General features: G+C 40.4%; 1 protein-coding gene across 1 annotated transcript in view; it reads right to left on the reverse strand.

The window, feature by feature from the left end:
• Positions 1 to 19,744, reverse strand: part of EBF1 (EBF transcription factor 1) — a 469,914-nt gene extending 450,170 nt beyond the window's left edge. The window contains 5 exon segments of the mRNA XM_043988839.1: positions 3,923 to 3,996; positions 14,458 to 14,513; positions 15,410 to 15,473; positions 16,222 to 16,378; positions 18,613 to 19,744. Coding sequence (XP_043844774.1) covers positions 3,923 to 3,996; positions 14,458 to 14,513; positions 15,410 to 15,473; positions 16,222 to 16,378; positions 18,613 to 18,746 — 485 coding nt within the window. The 5' untranslated portion in view covers positions 18,747 to 19,744.
• Positions 19,745 to 25,519: the final 5,775 nt, after the last annotated feature.

The raw sequence follows: 25,519 nt of genomic DNA on the forward strand, positions 1-25,519 counted from the left end.
CAATGCTCTGTACCCTGTATATGCTTAGTAAATATTTGTTGAATACAGTAGGATAAATTTGGAGCTGCAAGAAATCTTTTCTTGTTCTTGTTGTTCAGTCATATTTTACTTGTCAATACCATCCATGGAGTTTTCTTGGCAAAGATACTAGAATGGTTTCTGATTTCCTTCTCCAGTAGATGAAGACAGAAATTAAGTGACTTGCCGAAGATCACACAGCTAGTAAATGTCTGATTTGAACTTAGATCTTTTTGACTCCAAGCCCAGAGCTCTATACACTGAGTCATCTAGCTGCCTCTGCAAGAGATCTTTGAGATCATCTAATATAATATTCTTTGAAAAAATGAAGAAACTTGGGCCCAGAGAAATTAAGTGACTTTCAGAAAGAGAGAAGTGGCAAGGCCAGCTTTTGAACCTGGGCCCTCTGAGTCCAAATCTAGTGTTTTCTCCATTGTAACATGCTTGGGGAGGTGGGGGTTAGTTATTGTAGTTTTCTAGTTGTTTAGAGCCCAGATAAATGGAAATTTTATATAAACAATAGTTTGATTTTTAAAATGGACTTATGATGCTTATCAGGTGATCCTGAAAAAGTCACTTAAAGTCCTTGTGCCTCAGCTTCCTCATATGTAAAATGAAGAGGTATGGCCTTGGGATCCCATTCAGCTCCAGACCTGTGATCCTTTGATCCTTATATGGCACTAGAAGACTTACAATGTGCTTTTCCTCCCAACAACCTGTGAGGCAGATAATGCCAGTGTCATCATCTCTGTTTTATAAAGGAAATACTGCAGCCAGAGAAAGGCATTAACTTGCTGGAATTGATCTGCTAATAAATGATGGGGTCAGAATTTGAACCCTGATCTTTTGCTTCCAGGTCCAATGCTTTTCACCTGAATTGGATGACTCCCAGTGGGTGCTCTAAACATCTAATTCAGGTTCATAGTTCTGGTTACATGCTGTCTTCTTATTTATACTTAAATATGGGAGAGTAAAATATGCATCCAACTTAGGGATTTTTACTTGAAGAAAACTCTTAACAGAACATGGTCATTTCAATCTTTATCATGGGTTATTAACAAAACCCAATGTCTACTCAAAAATATAAAAATTTTCCTATTAAAACAGAGAAAAAGCCCCTTACTATTAAGGGACAAAGATTATTTCTCCAAGGATGACAATAATTATAATCTAAGGATGTTAAGTCCTGCAACCAGCCAGCAAAATGGCTTTTTCCCCCATCAGCAAAGCACAACGGATTCCTTAAACTTATACAGTCACCTGAGATGCAACTCTATGTCTTGTCTGCAACAAAGCAAAATCATTCAGGGTCCCTCCTGTAAATTGGAATTCTCTCTGTTCCCTATGCCATGGCTTCAATGTACTATAAATATACTGCTTTTGTGCCATAAATGCAAAGTTTTATTGTGCTGTTAGCCTTGATAGAAAGCACTGCAGAAAGTTGTTTAGAAATTAAATATCTAAAACAAGCTATTTTGAAATCCAGAGCCCTCACTATTTCATGTCTGAAATGAAGAAATTTCATCTTAGGGAGAGCAAGCTGTCTTTCACACCATATGGCTAATGGTAGTGCATAGCAATTAGCTGGGCTGATTAATGGTGAACAGACTCTAATTTTATGCTTATAATTGAGCCTGCATTTGCACCCCTGGTGCAAATTCAGCACATCCCAACTTCCACTTACAACAGGCAAGAAATCAAGAGAAATAGAATGGTGTGGAGAGTGAGAATTTTTTTTCCTTGAGCCCCCTAAAGAGCATCAGATTTGCAATTTAAAAGAGTGTTAGCAACACAATAGATGACAGATTTGTATAATAGGGTCATGGCGGCCTGGTAAACAAACAGCACCCCTTACAAATCTATAGGCAGCTCAGAACACTGTAATCTGTAACATTAGCAATATGACATTTTGAATATGGCTTTTTCTCTATCAGCCTTGCAGCAAACATCATAATTTGCCTTCAGAGGGTTGAAATTTTTATTTTTGCTATTTTATGTTTTTGAAAAATAGAAAGAGCACCCGTAGTAAAGCAAGCCAGCCAGCATAATAAAGTACTCTGGACCAATGAATTTTAAAAACAAGAAAAATATAAACTGCACTAATAGAGGGTAGGCCTATATGTGAAAGGCCTAATACATCTTTAAGTATTTTTAGAATGGAATTATTCTATCTAGGTCCAAATACATGCAGATAGAAGATGCAAATCTGTGAAATACAGATATTAGCAGGCCTATCTAGTTGAAGTCCATTCTGCTGTCTATTACCACATTGGCCAGAATCATAGGCAAAGGAACATGGAAACGACATGCTAATGACATGCTAATCGAGAGTAGCTTGGATTTTTTTTCAACATAGTAAGTGGCCTAAAAAGGATGAAGGGGTTAATATTTTTTAAAGGTCCTGCATCACAAAATGCACTTATCTGGTTTAATTCTGAAACATACAATTCAATTTTCTTTTATGAAATATATCTGTATAGAATGAGTCTCTGATCTTTTTCAAATAGAATACTGGAGGAAGAAATGGTTATCCAGGACCACATTTTAGTTCCTTCATAAGCTGTTGCTTGAGAGTTAAAAAAAACCACAAACCTATTTTTGTATTAATTAACGGATTCACAAGGCAAGAAAGTGAGAACCTGCTAGATGCCTATGTATTAAAAATAATAATAATAATAGGCTGATATGTTAAAAGTTTGTTGTTGTAGGCTGGGGAATAGAGAGAAAGGTGTTGCTGGCAGGGGAGAGAAGGGAAAGATGCATAAGAGTAGGAAAATGTTAAGTAAATATTTGTGATTTCCCTAGCCATGGGAGAAAACAAAGCTATTTCCATTTTAATTCCAGTAAGACAAAATAAAGAATCTTTAAAAAAAAACACCTAGTTTACCCGGTGTTGAGTTTGAAAATTGGTTTTTCTGCTAGGCCAAGAGCAGTGGACACTATCCATCAGAATCATAGCAGACTGCTGGAAGAACTGGATTGGTCAGAACTGGTGATGGGGCCAGTTAGTGTGGGACTCAAAGAAGAGCTTGTATTGCTGACAGGGTAATCAATCATTTATCTTTCACAGATGCATTCAGGCATCTTTGTACTGTATCCAATTATTTTAAATGTGTTGTAAATAATATGCCTGGGGTGTTACTTTTATAAAAATAAAAATAAGAGACAGGGAATAAGTGGCTGCTCCCCAAATTTTCCCATAGAAACCCATGAATGAATGTGCCACTCGCACTTTTTCCCAAAATATGTCCTCAGTCTTCTTATAGGCAAAAGTAAAGATTCTGGTTGGAAGGTGGCATGTATTTTTATATATTTCTGAAGCTAATCCCTCCCATCCCTCCAAAAGCTTACTACTTCAGAGAATTACTATCTACATTATCATGATTATATACTGTGTAGTTAAGTACTGATGCAAAAAAATCAACACTCAGTTCAGTGGGGGGAATTATGTCTATTCGAGGAATGGTCATAATTTTAAGTGGGAGAATTAAAAAGGGGAACTATAATTTTCAGGTCTAACCAAAATGAAAGTGACTGCTGACATCAATAGAACCCTTACTCATTTTACTAGAAATGTTGTTGAGTGCATATATTAACACTAAAAGGATTATATTGTATTTTATTCATTTGGAAGAAAGGAAGGGAGGAGACTGTTCTGTGCCCATTAATACAGTGATATCAAAATGGAAATGTATGTTTTTCAGGATGAAATCTAATAAATAATTGAAAACAACTGTGATGCCTGATACTTTACTCCTAAGTGTTCATGCCTAACTGTTCTTTTTAGATTGTCTTATGGAAGCAAGAAAAATGAATGCCCTAAAATAGACCTCTGTTCAACCCAGATTTGAGATGCAGATTCATCTTCTCTTTACTAATTAAAAGAAAACAAGATAATTCTTACCTGCACATGATTTCGTGTGTGAGTAAAACTCTGCACATTTCTGGGTTCTTGTCTTGGCCTTCATATACTATGGCCTGTAAACATAAGCATAGTTTTAGTTAAAAAGGAATTCATTTGGAAGAAAACAAATTATCACAAAATAGTACTTGAATAGTTTACTATTACCAGCCAAGAAGCTTTACCCAGCAGAATGCTTTGCTTTACCAATTGCTTCAAGATATATTGCTGACCATCTAGCCAATTTCAGTCTACTTATTATGACTATCTTCATATCAGTGAGTGGAATGCATCTTGGACACATATTAGCTACATGACATTGGGCAAGTCACTTAACCTCTCAATGCTCTAGGCAACTCTCTGAGATTGTAAATTGCCAAGAAAATGCTGACCTTCATTAGTATATGGAGTTCCTTGCCTGGGACTTTCCTATACCAATGAAATCACAAGCTCAGCCCCTGTCCCTATGTCCTACAAAATAAAAATAAATCCATGATGGGGGTTGGGGGAGAAGGGAAGAGAAGATTAAGGGAGGAATGGATGAAAACCAAAATGCCTGACAACTTTTTTATTATATTCATTGAAGAAATTTTAAAACAGCTGGTATATTTGTAAGTTTTTTTGAAAATACATTCATGAGCTAGCCTCACTCTTTTACTACTCTCAGCCCTGAAATTAAATGTTCTAGGGAAATGAACTAGGAAAAAAGAGGGGGTGATACAAATGAGTCCATTTAACCACTCTGTCATCATCAATGTGAATCACTGTTTGGGGGAAATCCTTCTTCACTCTCACAATCCTGAGAACCTGCTTCATTTCTTAAATTCTCACCCACCCAAACAGAAATATGCACTGACATATGTTTGAAATGGGGGAGAACCATCAGACTGCCCACACTCCACTAAAAATTCTTCTCTTCTGAATCTCAGAACCAAGAATCCCAAACCACACTCTAAGCCAAGAGTGTTTTCCTTGTATAAAAGCACTTGGAGCTTGGATGTTTTGCTTAAGTTCATAAGGAATGTAACTTGTGACTTTAGCCTACTAGCCTCTCTTTTAACCTCTAGACATTTCCTCACTACATGCTAATATCTGTGCCAAAGAAAAAGGTATAGCTATTGATATTCATGATATTTTGTATTAGGACATATTTTAGCTAAACTAACACTGTATCACTGCATAATCCCAATATAACGCAACTTCAAATTGTTAATAAAATTACACTTTCACACATTTATATAACCCTTAACTTAGTGGTAGCAAAAACTACTTAAATTAACCCAAGAAGATTCTTATTTAGTACATTAAGATATCTCATTTACTTTTCTCTACTTTTTTTTAAGTGAGGCAATTGGGGTTAAGTGACTTGCCCAGGGTCACACAGCTAGCAAGTGTCAAGTGTCTGAGGCCGGATTTGAACTCAGGTACTCCTGACTCCAGGGCTGGTGCTTTATCCATTGCGCCACCTAGCTGCCCCTCTCTACTGGTTTTTAAGAAGAAAATTATTTGCTTTTGAAGATAAGTGCCAATAGAATGTTTTTCATTCCAGTTAAAGTTAAACCCAAAACCTGTGAAGGGATGGGCATAACTAAATGGCAAATTGTGGTCAAACTGTCCTCATCGAAGTAGAAAAATGAAATGGTTGCTATAACAGGGCACTTTATGATACACAAGCAAATTACAAAATGAAAATGTCAATAAATGAGAAGCAAGTTAAAGTATCTCGCTGTCATGTAAGTTAATATTTTTCTAACATTAGCCTATAATCTTATATTCCAAAACATCCTCTTTTTACTGCCTAATTAGATCCTTAGATTAAATGTACTAAGTAAAATATAAATGTTCAGAAAATAGAAAATTATTTTGCTTACTTTATTTATTATAATCACCTCTGCAAAACTTTAAAAGGTTAAGTTATATATACTTAGATCCAATTTAGAGTAATGAGAAAATAGAACGATAGATAGACATACAGACATACATATATACATACAGACATTTTTTGTCAATCCCAGTGTCCCTAAATTATTTGCATGCTCTCCTAAATACCCTTGATGACTTCCCTTTCAACTTAGTCTTTTCTTTCTTCCAAATGTATATATGATATTATATATGTATTTTTTAAAACCTTGAAGTTCTGTTGTAGTAGAATTCTATGATCATACAATATTAATTAAGCTAAAATACTTCCAAATGTAAATGATATGAATATCAACAGCTGTGCCTTTTGTGGACATATGTGGTGAAGAAGTATAATATGTAGAGGATAAAAGGTTTATAAGTTCAAACATAGGTGGTGGGGAGTTTTCTCCCACTTTGGTATGAGTATTATGCTTAAATATAGAGTCACATAAATCCACATTGGCCACGTCAAACTGTCTAACTCTATTGATCCTTTTGCCCCTAGATAGTAGTGATTTCCCCACTCACCCTACCTGCTCTGGTGAGGAAGTTAGTAGTGTCCAATTAAGACAATATTACATTGTAAATATATTCCTGACTCCAGTATGATAACATGTAACCTGTGCTCTCCAAGAAAATGTGCTTTTGTGTTTGGCAACTGAATACCACTTGCTCTAGATTCCCTGTAAACACCCCTTTTTCACAGAATGTTAAACCAGCTTTGCTTTAAAGATACATAGTCAAAAAAGAGCCACTTTCAGCATCAATTGTTGAGACTGTGAATTGGATGAGTTACGAAAATGCTAGTAACCAGGGAGAGAAGGGGAAGAGCATGCAGTTGTTTATGTGTCTGCTCTCCCTCTCTCTGGGCTGACATTTGGGTGGTTTGGGAGAGGGGGGCATTATTTTGTTTTTGTTTTTCTCACACAAGGCAAAAAAAAAAAAGTACTGCCTCTATAACTTCTGAGAACAAGACAGAAGGGGAGGTGCTGCCACTACAGTGGGCAGGATTGCAATCTTTTGAATATACTAGAACCCGGATTTAACACTGTTCACGATAGCATGGAATTTAGGGTAAGCAAGGTCCAACTTGAACCTGATCCAAAGAGGTTTCATTACCGAAGGATCAAATAGACTGTGTTATAAGGTAGTTTCACTTATAAGCCTCAACCCTAAGGACATTATAAGGAAACTCCAGTGTATGTGTGGGATATATCTAGTTTGATATATGCATCTGACTCAGTGGGTCATCTCTCAACATAGGCTGAACCCTGACTACATATCAGACTTGGGTTTTATTTTTGTTTTTATTTTTCCAGTTCTTTAAGTTTTCTAATATTTGCTCCCACAGTAGACAAATCAAATCCCTATTATATATATATAAATAAATTATTTATATATATATATATATATAAATTAGCCCCACACTTCAGTAAGTGTCCAGGTAGAACCTGGTAAGAAAGTTGAAGGACTTTAGACAAAAACATAGGGAGAACTTTCTGGAAAATTTTTTCATAAAAAAGGTGCATTGTGAGGGCAGGAGCAAGATTTGGGAGGCAGTTGGATCAGCTGGAAGATCAGAAAGGCATATAAACAGCATTCAGCTATCTAAAGTGAAGCCATTTTATAGACAGCTGGGGTGGGACCTAGACAGGAAGAGACAAAGAAGAAGGCTCATATTCATCTTACATAGTAAATCATGTTCTTGTTCAGAGTGAGAATGGTGTTGCTCAGTAAAAGCAACAGAGCCAACAAGGTTTTAAATAAATCAATTTGTTAATCAATGGTGAGCTGCTGTTAAATTGGAAGAGAATAATGAGCATCTAAAATATTTTCTTTAAACAAATCAATTGATTTGGAATCAGCTTGAGATTTGCAACATGAGAGAAAGTGCAAAATCAAGAAGAAAATTATGTTAGTCTGGCTACCTGACAGTAACTAACAGGACAAAAATGGGGTTGGTTATAAAATGAAATTTAATTCAGTAAGCTCTCTTTGGCCTTGAGAACTTGGTAAGATCAATAAGAAGTGTTTTTTTAACCAACCACCAGGTTGTCTAAGTCACTAGAGCAGATTCAAATTTGAGGATCAGAAAAGCAGGAATGAAGCCCCCCTTTCTTTCTAATGCTCTTCCCACCAAAAAATATAGACATAAAAGTAGAAGTGCCACTAAAAAAACCTCCAACTACCAACTTTCAAATCGAGCTTTTATCCAAATCAATTTCTGTAGATTTTTTTGTCAGAAAAAAAAACCCATCTACTGAAGTTTCAGAACTTTATAGCTTCCTTTGTGCTGATTATTTTATAGGTGGAGAGTAAAACACTGTAAGTTTCAAATGTTTAATTCTAAATTAAACTGGGACATCTTTGAAAAGAAATAAAATGGAAACAACACATAAACTACTGCTACTGATGTTTTGAAGGACTTTTTTTAAAAGTGGGTGACTTGTTAGTCTTCTTAAATAGTTACGGAGTTTTAGAAGTTAATTGAAAGTTACTGTCTGTAAAGACAACCACATAGAGGAGCTAAAAATAAATGTGCAAATAGACACCAGGATCACACTTCAATAGAATGCCAAAGGAAATACAGAGTTAAATACTTTGGTTTTCTTTATTTACATTGCTCATAGTTTTAACTCTTTGTATTCCATACATAATGGCCAATGCCTTTGACATTGGTTCTCCTGACTTTGGTGTTAGATCATATTAAAATGCTTGATTTAAAAGAGTCAGTCTTGGTGTGAAACTAAGCAGTGGCAATTAGATTATTATTGGTAAATAACAGCTACCTAATAGCAACAAGGTTTCTAATTTCCTACTTAAGTCAAAACGTAATATTGAATGTCTTAGTCTGTTTCCAACACCTACAGATAACACACCTACAAATAAAAGGCCCACCATAATAAGTTGGGTACTCATTTGCCACCTTACAGAATTACAAATTCACAAATACAAATATACAAAGTAACTCCTTCAAGCAGAAATGGTGACCTATGAGGCTATGAGCACAAACTGTCAATGAATGACCCTTTGGTAGCAAATTACCCAAAACTGGGAGTAATCATAGAATAATATGAACACCTACAATGTTACCACACTATGCTGTTAAACAACATATTCAGCCTCCAAAATCTCCTCTGCTCATCATTAAAGATATAGTTATAATGCAGGGGTAGAAAATAGAGAGAGAAGGAAACAGGGGCTCTGGCTACAGTTTGATCTGCATCAGGCAAGAGGTTGGCAAATCAGACATTTTTTTCTAAACAATAATTTCAAATGGGACTTCTAACATTCATTGTAGAAAGAAAAATTTTTAAGTGCCCCCCCACTCATTCACTCAACCAGTGGTAGTCAAATTGCGAAGATGTAATTTCAGCTTAGCATCTAAACATGCCTGTTTTGAGAACTGAATTAATAAAGTCGTGAAGACATGATATCATATTCAATGTATCGCTTAGTCACATCATGGCACTGATTTTCAAAGGAACGTATACCTAAAGGGGTTGAGTTTAGGATGTATCATTCATATTTCAAAAAACAAAGTATCCTATAAATACCAGAAGAAAAAGAATGTCTTTCATCTAGCAGGTCACCAAATTTCTTTTCTGAGAAGAAACAACAGGATTTTTATCTATACCGTAAGTATATTTAAATCTATGTGAATATATCCACTTGGTTCCATGCATCTATTATTACAATAAGTTAGTGATATGCTGTTTAGAATAAAATTCCAAATAGCCTCTAGTTCAATAACTATAAACAAAATTCACCATTATCCAAACTGTTTATCACTTTCTGTTATAGATAAAGCTATCAATGTATCCATACAAACTCAATCAATGTATTATTCCTAATATGTTCATTTTTGATGCTGTTCAAACATTCACATGGAAACAGCTCTAGCGTAAATATCCCCGAACAAATGGCTGTATATTATACAGGAGGGAACAGTTGTACTGCCAGACTGGGAATGCACTAGGCCATCTGGCTCCGGCAGTCTCTCCAAAATCATCAGCTTTGTTTTCACCCCCAGACTCCAAACAACACATTTTCCACTGTGATGAGTTTACATTTTCCCAAACACAGGTCCTGATCATGCATAAAAATTCCAAACTTCTTCATTCCTCTATGTGCAAGAAAATTAAAATCACCTGCGTTTTTGACATATCACCAAGGGAAGAGAAAGCTGCGAAAATCTGGCTCCCTGTATACTTGCCCTGTCATTTTTTTTTACATTTGAAATCAACCTCTCTATCTAGTGAATTCCTACAGAACTTATTGATATAACAAAAATGTGCTTATCAACCAATGAAGAACTATGCGCTGAAAGGGTGGTTAATCAAATCTATGTGTACTTGGCAGGATATAATGAAGCAATCAATAGGAAAAAATGCACTTGCATCAATAGTTTAAACTACTGGAGGAGTCAAAACAAATATATAAAAGATAATTTAACTGGAAGGAGAAATTTAGCTGGGGTTCTTATTAGCATAGCTTGAAACTCCCACTATAGCCGGACTTTTTTAGAACTTAACCTCATCACCTGCCTTAATATCCATACGCACACTGAAAGGGGAACCGTAGCAGATGAAATTCTTAAGATTGCACCCCTTGTGTTTTCGCTAGATTTTTGTTCACTATCTCTTAATAGTAAGTTGTCACTGTTTAAAAAAAGAAAATCAAGATGGGAGGAGGAAGTGGGGGGTGGCAAATATTTTTTTAAGCTGACTTACTGAAGCTCTCCTAGTCACATTTCAGAATGCAGCATGAAAGTATGAAGCACATTTAACCCTCAGACCTCCCCTACAAGGTTCATTTGCACTTCTGCAGTGGATGATGGCTGTTTCTGTGAGCAACAGCTACAAACTTTTGGATCCTGCAGGGTTTTGCATGCTCTCTAATGGAACACGGAAAACTGCAATGACACAAAAAACAACCTATTTTTAGTCCTGCTAAACTCGATTTGAATAACTCTCCCTGAAGTGACCCTCTCCAGTATCTTCTATTTGGGAAAGGGCAGAGGTTTTTGAAAATTGTTATTTCATGGCTAGGAGAGGGAAGGTGGGGTCTCATTATACATGTTGGCCTATAATAATCCTTATCTCCTTTCTCTCTCTCTCTCTCTCTCTCTCTCTCTCTCTCTCTCTCTCTCTCTTTCCTTTTGTCCAATATTAAAGTGTCTGCCCCCAAGTAGCTTAATGAGACACTTTGAAAGGTGTGAATTATTGTGTCATATCAGTACTTCTTGGTTGGGTGAATTTATTCTTGGTTGGTCTCTTGCCTCTAAGGAGGCAGACTCAAGCTCAAAAGCATTCTATGTGAATGTGAAGAGAGCCTGATTAGCAATGGATTTAATTTCCTAAAAACGTCCTTTTGAGTTCATCTTAACTTTGTGAATCAACGATAGGACTTCACACATGTAAAAAAAATGCAACTGTGAAATGAACAAGTGTAAAGAGGAACAAGGCAATTATTAGGGTACACGGGGATGGTCAGGATTTTACCCTGATCATTGATATTTTGTGGTGTTACCAGAACTCCTCATATCATTATAATTGCATTATCATGTATGCAAATATGTGTTTCTAGCATCAAAAAACTGATCTACTTTAAAGAGCTTAACTTAAATGTAATCATTTAATTAGCCAGCTTATTTCAAGTCAGATGTTAGAATACAGAATATCTGACTGGAGGGTCATTGTATATTTAACTTGAATTAAAAATTAACAAATATCAAGTCAGACTTGGTATTTAATTACCAATTGGATAGTTTGAAGAGAAATTAAAATTTACTGTATTACTCAGTAAAGCTAAAATGTAAATTACAGTGTCACATATGTGAAAGGTTATACTTCATCATTATATTGTACTTTTCTAGAGATGGTTACATTAACTGTTATTCTTAAACTGCTTCCAAAACAGTTGTTCTTATAATACATAATCAAAGAACAATCTGCCAGAAACTATGCAGGTATTACCTTTCAAGGAAACAATTTCAGAAAGTGTACTGTTGTTTGTGTATCTGATATGAAAGCAAACAGGTGCCCTGCTACAAATTGCCTTTTACTTTATGTCAGACTAAATTTAGAAAGTTAATATAAGTACTGACAATTAGTTTTACGGGTCTTTGTTGCTTTTCCTAAAAAAGCTTATTTAATTTTAATTTGTAGTTCTAATCTCATGTGAATATTTCTCTCTCTAACACATACTTCATCATATGTATATTATGCATTTTTAAGAGAAACTATAACTTTCTTCAAATAGGCTAAGGGTTTGAGAACAAAGATCAAGAGGACAAACATCACCTTAGTTGTGACTTCTCTTAAACACCATGACTTTGTTAAGAAAATGAATTTGGGTTCATTGTCCTACAGAAAACAAAGGTTTCATTTTAAAACTAGTTTCAAAGCTAACTGTTACTATGATTTTTGTAAAAAATCATATGCAGATAAATTCTTGATGACTGTTTTTATATTTGTAGTTTATCATACACTATGATGGGGGAGCAAAATAGAATGTTGTTTGTTATTTTGGTTATTTTAAATCAAATAAATTATTTTGAACATACACAAATTTATTCTCCAGAAAGGGTTGGGGGAAAAGCAAGATCCTCAGAGCTAACCTGAATATTGTTTAATATTTGTGAACTCATAGCTTCATAAGTAGGCCTTATACTCACTAGTTTTTTTAAGCGAATAATTAATTAAATTCTAATGAATATGTTTAGCTTATGTATGATTTCTCATGTTTCTTTTCTTTTGCCCCTGCAGTTAGAATGTCAGAAAAAGAAATTCAGGAGTATCAAAGACAGTTTTCAAAAACTAAACTTCACGAGAGATTATTTTTGTTCTCGGAAAAAAATCCCAATAATTTAAGTTGTTTAAAAACAGTCTTTGGGGTTTTGAGGGTTTTTTTCTTTTGCTTTTTAAGGGTATGTTTTTGTCTTTTTTGAAAAACAAAACAATCTCAAAAAGAGGCTTATCCTATCTGATGAAAGAACTTGAATTAATTAAAGAACATAGGGCCAACTTTAAACGTATATGAGTTAAATTTACTATGCTAAATCAAATAATAACTGGATCTTCAATAAATCTATTTATTTTAGAGAAGTTAAACAAATTTTAATAAGCATACATAAGAGCTTCAAATTCAAAACAGAATTTACTTCATAGATAAGAATGTTATACTCATGTTTTCTATTTGGGAAACAATGTCAATCAAATGAGCTGCTATTAAATTGATCCTTAATGAATAATTGGAATTTATTTCAACATCTTACCTGACTAAAAATAAAACACACATCCAAGCTATATATCCTGCCTAAAAACAAAGATTTTTTCCCCAGCAAACATACCTACAACGATCTGAAATTCTTGGATATAGGGTAAGGCAAACCAAATTCCCTTTTAAGAAGGCTACCATAAAGAAACCACAAATACTGTAAATAAATGATTAAATGTCCAACTGCACTAGTGACTGATGTAAGATGGATAACTTTCCTCTTTGTCCTTTTGTGCACCCCCCCCCCTCCCATCCAAGTAAACAAAGCTTTCCTTCCCTCTCTTTTCTTTGCTGATACCAAAGCCCCTCTCTGGTACCGAACCAGCTGCTTAATTCTGAAACTAAAACTTTTTCTCTAACGAGAAAGCTCCCATGCCTAATTAAAACACCAGGCCTCCTTTTGTGACTCTGCTCATAATTGTACCTTTTAAGCCATAACTCAGCCTTAATGTAGACTGTTTGACACTCGCGTGTTGGGAAACTTAAAGAAATGCAGCTTGTGCACCTTTAAGACCACAAGCTCGCTCATGCTGCCTGGCTTCCTGCCAATCGTAGAGCTACAGGATTTTTTTTTTTCAGAATATCCCCGAACAATTGAGGCTCCCGGGCCTCCCCCATCTCAACTTGCAGAGAAGAGTCTGATGTCTGCCCTCATCTCAAGGTGTCCTGTCACTCTCTTCAGAACCAGGAGGGGAGCGAGGATCATGCGGCCCTCAGGTCCCCCTCGGAAAACCCCCTACTTTGCTCCCCAAACTATACCCAGTCTGGGTCAGAGAAAGTTCAACCCTTTCGTTCCCCCCGCTGCCCTAGCTCAGCAACTAACGGCACCTAATTAAAAGAGGCTGAGACGCGATTTCGGGGGAGGGGCCTCTGGACATCCCAAGAGAGTGCGTTCCCCCTCATCACCTGCACCTGGCATTTGCCCCTCAAGCCGTCGCAGCCCTCCTCCATTCCACTCCCGAAGGTGGGACACTCAAGGGTGGCCGCAGGTAGCCCCGCCCCTAGCTGACTACCTTGCTCCTGGGATTGGGGGGGAAGAGGGAGCCTAAAAGTAGCGATGGAATATAGAGCTGGTACCTAGCTTTGTGACCTGCTTGAGAGGGAAGATCTGAATCCCTGAGAAAGAAGGATACTCATTTCCCTCCCGCCCCTCCTTGCTAAGCCTAAATTGCTCCCCGGTGCCAAATTTGACCAGAGATCTCCCAACCGTCACCATCATCTCTATCGCCACTCCCGCCATCCTTTCCTCCAACCGCAGCTCCGGAAGACCCCTTCAAGGAGTCGGCGGCGGCTTAGCACTGAGGCATGCAGAATAGAAAGAGGGCCTAAACCATAAAATTAAGAAGCCAACTTACCTGTTTAGTCATGGAGTCAATAAGGCGGACGTAGAAATCCTGCTCTGTTCTTATACCTGAAACAAACCCAAAAAGGGGAATGGGGGGGGGGAGGCGGGGCGGGAAGAGACAGAATTAAGTTTGTTTGTCTGTAAATTATCCCTTTTAACTCAAGAAAGGGGATAGGGATTGTCCTGGATGGTTTGAGACCTTCCCTTAACCCTTCATAGAGGGTTTGGACATGAAGCCTCTCTGTTGCCACCAAATTTGCTCACAACACCCCCCAAAAATAATAAAAAAAAACCCCAGGGCTGTTGACCCTCACTACTTTCCACTAATTTCCCCCTAGGAAACCCCAAGGCGTCAAAGAATCTGGTACCAAGGGAGAGAGCTGGAGGATAATCCCCACTGAGATTTAAAACAGGAGTCCCAGGCCCTGGACTCACGAAGGTGGGCTGGAGACCTGAGGAGCTCCCGGACCGGAAAGCTAGGGGTTTCTCTTGCTCCCCAACGCTGAGAGCCCCCGTTGGATATAGGGGGGTGCCCCAGAGTGTGGAGAGTGGAAGGGAAGTGTGGCCCAAAGGGAGTGGCAAACCAGGGCCCCTGAGGACCTTGGGAATCTCGGAGTTGAACCACTCCAGAGAAAAACGCTCCCATTGATCAGCATGCTAGGGAGTGAATTGAAGCCTGGCCGCAGACGGTCAGAGTTACCTGACCGCTTAAGCCCCCCTGGAGCTAGGAAAGGACCTGAGAATGACCTGGGGTGGGGAAGAAGGAGCCAGTTTGGGAAACTAGAGTAGAAAAGAAAGCTAAATGGATGGACCCAGTGGACCGCTAGGACTTTCTCTGGACAGCTACCCTACTCCTGGGGCTCCCAGGCTCCAAGGGGCTCCTGACCTGAACATGAAACCTTGGGAAAGGGGTGGAGGAGAATGACTAGGGGTGGGTGCCTCGAACGTGCTGAGGGCCTCACCGTTGCTGTAGAGGAGCTGGAGTCGGTAATGGATCCCATTATTGGTCTTTTCGCTGTTGGCTTCCTAGATTTCCACAAGACGTACAAACAGGGGGAAAAAATTGGGGTTGGGGGTGAGAGACCACAACTAGAACCATTTGCCTAACTCCAGGATTCTTGCTGTACTCTTCCTCGCTTGGGTCAACCCGGGAGAAAGTGGCGGAGATACCCGAGGGGAACTGGAGGAAGGGGAACAGAGGTACAAACACAAGGGTCTCCACACTTTCAGCCCCCCACCACCTTCACCTTTTCTTGCACCTTCCAAAAGAGGGCAAAGTTCTCCAGGCTCAAACTGTTAGATAAATGATCTGAGCCTCCAGGGCACAAAATTGTCCTACTCAGAACCTAGGAGTGAAAAGGGGCTTCCTAAAATCGTTCCTTTCTTTCGCCTTTCCTTTTCCTCGGGCTAGTTGGGCAGGTTCAGTACTGGTCAGTACTGGAAGGCAGAGGAAATAGTAGGTGACATCGCCTTTTAACAGGACATCGCGTTCCTCAGCTTGGGGGTAACTGCTCGATAACTTTGCTGAAGGGAAAGCTGTACTAAATACCCGGGCTTATTATTTCGAACAGGAACAGTATCACAGGAGGGAAGGGAGACTTTGTGGGCCTTACTCTGTAATGCATTGAATGATTGAATTTAACCTCCGAGGACTCCTGGAGTGGGTTTCTGGAGCCGAAGGAGGCGCGTCCTCCGGCACGGGGATAGGGGATGCAGTAGGAAAAGGATTAACGCAACCAGTCGGGCTGGGTATGCGCCTCTGCGCCCCACTTACTTTTTCTTTCTCCACGAACCCCACAAAGGCGGTTCTCTCGATCTCCACGGGTTGCCCCTGTCTGTCATAGAGGGCCAGGACAAAGTGGAAGAAGTTGGATTTCCTCAGATTGGAGGGCGGCTGCTTCTCAAAGTGAGCCCGGGCCAGCCCCACCCCACTGTGGCCAAAGAGACCGAGAGATTAGAGAGCGAAGCCAAGTCTGACACAACCGCAATCTTCACCCACAGCCCACTAGACATTTGCCCCCCAACATTCACACGCTGATTTACGCTGAAATGCCCAAATGGGAGCCCTGTAACGTATCCCCTTTTCACCCTTTGGGGATGAAATAAGTACCGACCACCCGAACTGGTCTTCCAACACAGTCTCCCTCTTCCAAAACCTAGGGCTAAATGCTCCCTAAGCCCATCGATTTACCTTGGGGAGTTTAACGTTATTTTTTGGCCACAGGTTTTCTCCCCGGCTCAGAGATATTTCCTGAACTTGTCAAAGAGGAATGAAAGGTGTATGTGTGCATGCATGTTTGTCACGAAAAGTTATTAAAAACTCTTCTTCCAACGTAAATTAGGGTAGAAAAAAGAAGTGGAAGCAGGGGGGGGGCTTACATCAAGGTTCACGGAACACATCTCATATTGTGGGTAAAATGGGAAGCTTAATTATATGTCTCTTTCTCCCCATCTCTTTCGGCCCTAGACTCATTCCATCTCCCGCTCTGAGGAAAGATGGGAATGGATTGAAAAGAAAGGTAGACTTCACCAATACCAGGTCTCCGATCAGTCTACCTTTTGACAGATATTCCCGGCAACATCTGTCCCTCCCCCCATTTCTGATCCCTTGGAGCCATTCCGAACGACAAATTAAATTGTCTTGAAAAACAGGCCCCCAGAAAGTTAGATGGTGGAAGGTGACTACGGAACCCTAGTACTACTGTCCTGCCAAAGTTTATTCCATTGCAACCTACATACCCACATTCTTGGAGTAATAAAACCTCAAATTCCTTCAGAACACCTAGACAAGCTTAAGGCTCCTGTGCACTGCACCCCAAAACACACTGGAGATATGGGAGAGTGCACTCTGGATTCACATCTCTAGCTTCATCTCCCTCACCCCACCCCCAAATACATAAACAAATATACTTTCGCTTCCCATTCAATTTACCTTGAATACTCATACTCTCACTGACCTTCTCTAGACCCTCTCCTACCTACATACCCCGCTTAGGTAGGTGATGGGAACAGCTTTGTAAGGCAAAGTTCCCAATACTTGGCATGACGTTACCTTTTGCCATCTCTTCCTTCCCCTCACCCCCCTCTCCACCCTTGGACTCTGCTTGGGCCTGCCAGGTCATTCCCTGCTGGGCTGGTGGCCTTACAGAAAGAAAGAAAGAAAGAAAGAAAGAAAGAAAGAAAGAAAGAAAGAAAGAAAGAAAGAAAGAAAGAAAGAAAGAAAGAAAGAAAGAGAGAGAGAGAGAGAGAAAGAGAGAAAGAGAGAAAGAGAGAGAGAGATAAGAAAAGGAAAGAAAAGAAAAGAAAAGGCCACTTCTCACTTGAGACCAACATCCCAAAGAAGAGACGAGGGGAAACTTAGGTTGTGTTTCAGCTATGTTGGGTCCCAGCCTGCAACCACTGCTTCCCATCCCTCTGAGCAGGGGGTGAGAATAGGAAGAGGGGACTAGACTGATTTGGAAAAGAAGAGTAGGAGTCAATTAGAAGATGTCAAAATTCATATTGGGAGCTAATACTGTCCAGAATGAGGAAGGAAGGAAGGAAGGAAGGAAGGAAGGAAGGAAGGAAGGAAGGAAGGAAGGAAGGAAGGAAGGAAGGAAGGAAGGGAGGGAGGGAAGAAGGAAGGGAGGAAGGGAGGAAGGGAGGGAGGGAGGGAGGAAGGGAGGGAGGGAGGGAAGGAAAATACTGGAAGAAAGGAGAGATAGAAAGGAGAAAAGGAAATTAAGATGTGGGGAAAGAAAGAAAAAGAAAGATGGAAAAGAAAGGAAAGATGTGGAAAAAGGAAAACAAGACAGTGAAGAAAGGGAGGAGAAGAAAGACAGGAGAAAGGGAGGAAAGGAAGGAAGAGAAAATTAGAAGGAAGAGAAAGAAAGAAAGAAAGAAAGAAAGAAAGAAAGAAAGAAAGAAAGAAAGAAAGAAAGAAAGAAAGAAAGAAAGAAAGAAAGCCGAATTAAAGCTCAGACATCTCATATTCTGGTGAAACGTCTCTTTAGTACCAAAGCAAAATAAAAACAAAAACAGAAATAGGGGAGGAAAGTGCCCGAATTGGACCCTTCGGAGAAGCTATCATCTTGCCCACTGCGGAGCAGCGAGATAAACTACGCCGGAGGGAAAGGGAAGAAGAGAGAAAGCGACGACGGATGCTGTTGCAAAAGCCTCTACCTACCTCTGAGCGGCTGTGTTTGCATCCAGGACCCCGGCTCCCTGCATCCAAGTCCGCACAGCGTTCATTCCACTGCCTAGCGGTTCTTCCTTCATACTGCTTCCACTCCTTTGGATGCTTTCCTGGATCCCAAACATGAAAACAACCTTTTTTGGGGGAAAATCTCCTCTCCCGTCAGAAAAAAAAATTAAGGGGGAGGGGAAGGGAAAAAAAAAGAAGAAGAAAGAAAATCGCCAGCCAGAGATCTTTTTTTTTTCTGAGAAGATGAACTCACACCGGATCAAGGCGAGTTGAAAGTAATTTTTAAATTAAAAAATAATAATAATAACAGCAATAACAAAAAAGGGAAAAATTCCAACGAAAAGGCAAAGACCAAAAAAAAAGAACCCCGAGATGTACGTTTGATTGTTGGGGGGATTGTTGTTGTTGGGCTGGTTGGTTTTGGTTAGGAGTGAATTTTTTGGTTTTTTGATTTGTTTGTTTTTTTGTTTTGTTTTGTTTTGTAGTGATCACAAGACGGTGGAGCACTTGAGGGGCTGTAGTTTCCTTTTGTAGAGGTACCCTTCACTTGAAGAAGCAGGCAAAAAAAACCCTCTGATGGCAGTTTAAGAAACAATAGGCTGAACTGGAGCTGCTGCAGGCTTGGCTACATCAAGTGTCATTTTCCACAGACAACAGGCAAGTTTTTTTCTCTCTCTTTTTTTTTTTTCCTCTCCTCTCCCAACCAAAGATCTTTCTCTCCTTTCAAAGCGTGTGGATGAAGAGGACGCCGGTTGCTAGAGACAGCGAAAGACACCAGAGAAAGAGAGAGAAAGAAAGATAGAGAAAGGGGGAGGGAAGAAGAGAGAGAGGGAGAAAGACAGAGAGGGAGAGAGGGAGAGAAAAGAAAGGAGAAAGAGAGAGAGAGAAAGAGAGGGGTGGACCCTGGTGGATGGAGATTCTGTTTTTTCCTTGCTAAAATAGAAGTGATTTGCAGTCTTTCCCTATGGAATCCAGTTTGACTCTCCCCAGAGCTAAACACAAGCACACTAACCCCAATGGGGAGGAGGCGTGGTTCCAGGTTCGCAGCGCCGCCTCGCTATTTGCATAGCGTCATCCTTCCGCCCAGTAACAGCCAATCGCAGCTCCTGGCTCCGCTTTGACGCCACGCCGGGTAACACCCCCCTCATTAACATCTCCTCCTCTGGACCTCAGGGGAGATCTGCGAAAGTTGCACCCAAAGTGCCGAGCGAACCGCGCAGGCTGCTAGGCCGGTGACCGCGGGCGGGAGGGGGTGGGGACGAAAGCTGGGCGGAGGAGTAGGGGGGATAGGGAGTGGAGCCGGAGAGGGCTACAAGAGGGGTTCAGGGAGAAGAGGATAATTACAACAGTGTTTCCTTTGCCTTGGAAGAGCCCATCAGGGCCATTAGTTAAAATATGCTTAATATGCACAGTCCCCTCTCTTCTCTCCCACCCCTCGCGATGTAACCGTGAAGACTCACTCGGAGGCGGAGAAACTGCATCTCTCTTCGGTGGGTGCTGGTTTGTGTTTTGACAATTTAGGGGGATCGGGGGCAAAGTAAACAGGAGCGTAGGGCGCAAGCCTGCCGGCTAGCCTGCCTGACCTTCCTAAAGTTCCCTCTCCCCTCCCCCCTTTTCTTTCCCTTGTCCCTTCTCTGGTTGGGGGGGGGGGGTTGTTCTCGTTTTGGGGGATGGAGCAAAGGAGAAGAGAGACAGGAGGAGGGGGATCTATGATGGGGCCGGTCGGGGGGTTGGTGAGTCAAAGCTGGCGAAGCTGGATACTCCTGGAAATAAAACTCTTTTCTAATTTGAGCAAATTCTGGGAATGATGAATGTGGTGTGGTTAGACCCTATCAGGAGCAGCAGAGACTGCTTCCTTTAAACCCGGTAAAGAATGCAGTCTGCTCTCCAGTCTTACGGTCACGTTTTCGGGCTCTTGGCCCCGAGCGCATTTCACACATCTACACACGCGAACACACACACACACACACACACACACACACACACACACACACACACTTCTGTTGAACAATCTCCAGCGTTTATGAATCATGAAATGCTGGAGAGAGTTTATTTCCTCCAGGTCCATTTCCACCCTCTCCTCCTTCCTCCGTCCCCACCCCCCCCACCCCCCCCCCACCCCCGCCTCCGCCCCAGTTAACTGTTCTGGAGTATAACAATCACAACAATAAGCATTCATTGTTTGTTTATTTGGTGGATGGATCCCCCCCTTTCTTAAAAGAGGAAAATAAACAAACCCACGCCAACTCCTGCTCCTGCCATATGTCAAAAAGAGTGTGAGGTTCATTGTCTCCTAAATTAGTCTCCTGAATGCCATGGGACCTGCAAGTAGGATGAAAAAAGTATTAGTGCAGTAAAATGCTTTATTCCCCTCTAAAGTTCTCCATGATTTTTTAGCTATATATAATCTCTAATCTGCCATTTAAGTCCTCCCTCACCCTATGCCTCATTGACCCCCGGAGATGACCCTGAATTTTCAAAGTATGCTATGCAACCAGAGCACAATTTCTGGCAGGGTCCATTAAGCTGGAAAGACTTCCAACTGGGCCATGTGGCAAATGACTAGACGTCTGTTCTCTGATGACCAGCCTAGAAGGCTTGATCACCAATTAAAGATTCCTTTTGGTCTCTCTAATTTGAAGACAATCTACTAAGTTTAGTTTAGTCATGTTAAAAAAAAAATCCTTGCTGGTGGTAGCCACACTAATGAAATCACAAAATTTGGAAGGAAATATCAAAAGTAACCTAGATTGAACAATAAAGCTACAGGTGTTTTGTTACTTCTTCAAAAATATTCCATGCCTTACTGGCTTCTGCTGAGCAAAATGAGGGGCCTAAAATCCAAGTTCACTTCCTTTTTCTGACTTCAACCTTTGGTTTGGAAACCCACTGAGGGGAGTGTTTGAAGGTATACTAGCCTCATACTTCAAGGAGCTGTTAATTATTTTATTGTGTATACTTCTTCCAACAATGAAAAACATTCAGTTCCTTAATAAATGGTCTTTGAGATTCACAGTGGTCCAAGAATTCATCACTCCTTAGCCAACCTCATTATAAGCCCATCTGAATGTGACTGTGCTGGTCCTTTTACAATACAAAGTTAATAATAGTTCGTGCTAAGAGCCTTTCCTACTTGGTTGGGCCTGCACTCTAGAAGCCAGGGTTACCAACCACCATGATGAATCATAATAGAAAATTTATATACATATTTAGATGTGTTGAACAGTTCTCTCTTTGACTTTCTCTCTGGTGTGTCTCCTCTCTTCCTCTTATGTTTCTCTGTGTCTCACTTTTTTCTCAATCTCTGCTTCTGTGTATGTGTGTATCTTTCCCTATCTCATCTCTTCTCTCACCCCAAGGGAGTTCCAAAGCAGAGTTTGGGAATACTTATCCAGCTTGAGAGGAGGGGCAGACCCCCTCCCCCCCTTTCCTTTATTGGGATACCTAGGCCAGAGTTTTCAGATCCACCTGAGACCCTGGAAAACAGGAATGTATAGGAAATAATAGCTCCCAAGGACTGTTTCAATGAGCCGCACCCATTTTCCTGACTTTCAGTTGCTGGTGTCCTAACTGCAGGAAAACACTGAGCTGGTCTCTGGCTGCACAGCCCTAAGGCTCTAGACTTTGTGGCCTTCCTTTCCTTCTCCACATAGCCATACCAAGAACTGGTTTGGGCATTGTTTTAACTCTCTCAGCTGGAGACTCACAAGAGACAATAGCCCACAATTTGATGAAGCTAAATCATTAAAATAAGGAGAAAGAAGCCTCTCTGCTGGAGAACAAACTCAAAGGTTCTAAACCCTGACATATCCCTAGGATAGACAACAAGAACAGGATTGAGATTTAGAGTTAGCATGCCAAATCTTGGAAGAAGGGCAGTCTTGAAGGAGGCAGTCAGGAGAAAGTATTTCTTTTGTTTCTCAATTGAATTCAACAAACAATTATTTCTTAAGCAATTTTTCTCAAAGGTATAGGATTTGAGGATACAAAGAAAAAACAGTTTCTACCCTCAAGAAGCTTTCATTCTATTGGCTCTCAAGATATCTCCAGCAACCTAGAAGAGAGAAAAAAGTCCTCTCTCCTACAGGCTATCTATGTAAACTTGAGAGATAAGTATGAAGGTCATTATTTGTATAATATAGACCATAGGGAGAAAAGAATTTTCTTACTATGCAGGGGGAATTCCTGAAAATTTACCTTTTCTTCATAGAAATTGTCATGTCTCTATGTCTTACAGAGGACTGAGTGTATGTTTTGTTTTATTCAACCAGAGAAGACTGCCAGATTCATTCACAGTTTTGCTTCTGGGTGTCCTTGTGCCTTTAACCTGGATTGCTTCTCACTGTAGTAAATATCTAAGGGGGAGGGGGATACAAAAGGATAAAAAACTGAAAGTGTTCTTATGATAGACTTTCATCAGAAAGACCTTAGAAAAATTTCTTTTTCACTATGAATTTTAACAAGTTATTGAACTACCAACTGCAACTTTATGAGTGATAATAATAATAAATAAGCTTGAAAGTTATTAATTTTACTTTACTTGTGTGGTTAGTAATGATAACTCATTCGCATAATATATTTAGGTTTACCAACTATCTGTGAGGTATGTCATACAAGTATTATTATCCCCATTTGACCAATGAAGAAAACTGAGATTTTGAGAATTGAAGTGACTTTCCTGCTAGTATCTGAGATTTTGAACCCTAGTCTTTCTGACTTCAAGTCCTGTATTCTGCCTCAGAGTTCTGACACATATTGACTTGTGACCCTGAGGGAGTCACAGCCTCTCAGTGCCCTGCAGGCAACTATCTAAAACTATAAGTTGCAAACCAGTTTCTGATGTGCTTTAGGAGAATGAATTTCTACTAAATTTCTTCTGGCATTCCCCATAACCATGAAATCAGAGGAAGAAAAGAGATATTATACAGTGTTCCAAAAATCTCAGTGTATTTTAAACATAATAAGTAAATAGTACTTCTGTAATACCCTGTAAAATGCATGAAAGATGTTATATGGTGGCTCTCTCTATATATGTGTACATATATACACATATGTACAAATACACATGAAATTTATAACAGGAAAAAGAGGTGGGTCAATTATGTAGTATGAGACCTATAGATTGCCCAAATACTATAATAGTACCCACAGAATGCTAGAAATCATAGAGAAAGCTTTCAGCATGCTGGATGTATCTTTTAATGAGGATTTATGAGAGTACACGGACAAGAATCACACAGAATGAGAAGGCATGGATAGGTTTCAGTCTGCACTGATGGGGGAGAACATCCATATAGATGAGATTACTGATATTTCCTGATTCCCTGTGTGTACATGAATATATGACATATATGTATACATACAGAATATTTTATATATTGGAATAGGAGAAGGAGGGAAGGGAGACAGAAAGAGAGAGAGAGAGAGAGAGAGAGAGAGAGAGAGAGAGAGAGAGAGAGAGAGAGAGAGAGAGAGAGAGAGAGAGAGAGAGAAACAAGAACCCTGGGGAATAAAGAAACCTGAGTAAGTCAGTATGTAGGAAAGGCCTGATCTCTGATCAGTAGTGAGTCTTCCCCTTGGAGTTTCTGCAGAAGTTATAGGTGAATTAGCACTTCCCCCACAACTGACACACACAATAGCCCAGAACTCTCAGGGGATGACTGAGCAAAGTAGAGCTGAGCTGAGCAGAGCTGGCCTGCCCTGTGGAGCTGTGAGAGTATTCCCAGGTCACCAGGACCCTGGAGGAAACTGGTCACCTTCCCTGAGGGAAGCACTATTTTGAAACCTCCAGCCTCGACTTCCTTCCAAACTATATACCTTATGTTAAATTGCCTTTATTTCAGGCTTCCCCCGAATTGGCCTCTGGGTCACCCCCTAAGAAATACCTAACCTAGGTAGTAAATAAATAAAACCAGACAGAAACAATGAGAACATCCTGTTGAAGGGAAGAATCCCCTCACATACCTATTCTTGCCCAGCCAAAGACCAGCTCTGTGCCTTCTCCTAACCAAAGACTTTCTCTTGCCCTTTTTATTCCCATTGAGATTTCAACAGTGAAAGTAAATTCCACTCTGAATCCTATCCTCTTTTCCATGGGGGGGGGGGGCTGTGAATGAGTTGAAATGTAATGTTGGGAGTGCGTTTCTGGGGAATGAGTGGATTTGGGGGAAAAGACGGTGGAGAGGGAGATATTTTGAGTGAAGTTAAGACATCCTTTCTTGAAGACTTAGAGAGAAAGGGGGAGAGGGGGGAAAAAAGAAAATGGAGAGGAGAATCAGAGAGGTGGGGATTTTATGGACTGAGGAAGAAGAGGAAATGCACAAGACCCACCCAACTCATCAATCTGAAGCTGTCAAAAGTCAGTATACAGAGAATACTCAGAAGAGGGAGTAGGGATTCCGCAAATTGGGGACAGAATCGCTTCTCTTGCTTGCTTCCAGCCAAAAGGAGAGAAGGGAAAGGTGAAAGTGAGGACTATGGCAGGGGGAGGGATATGAATAGGAGGGGAAAGCAGTCAGTCAACGACTGTAGGACAGTGAGCTGGTCCCTGAGAGGAGGGGGCAGGGAGTGGCCAGTGGTTCTAGGTGCCACGCTTTTTCTTGGACCCAGGGGGATACAGGGCAGTTTCACTAGCTGCTTCTCAACTACGAGCAAGATTTCCCCTGGGGCTCTGTGTCAAGCGAGCAGTGAACTTGCATCCGACTCCAGGCTCCTAGCAGTGCCAGCAACCCAGAGACCTGAAGGCGCTGATGGCGGGGGACCAGATCTAGGAGCCTAAGCAAGCCTAGGCTGAGTTCTCGGCCCCTTCCGGAACTTCGCCCAGGAGACAGAGCGTTTTGGTGCGTCTTTCCCAAAGGAAAAGGAAAGGAAACGATGCTGCCACGATAGG

The sequence above is a fragment of the Dromiciops gliroides genome, chromosome 2, assembly GCF_019393635.1.
Source record: "Dromiciops gliroides isolate mDroGli1 chromosome 2, mDroGli1.pri, whole genome shotgun sequence".
Classification (NCBI taxonomy): Eukaryota; Metazoa; Chordata; class Mammalia; order Microbiotheria; family Microbiotheriidae; genus Dromiciops; species Dromiciops gliroides.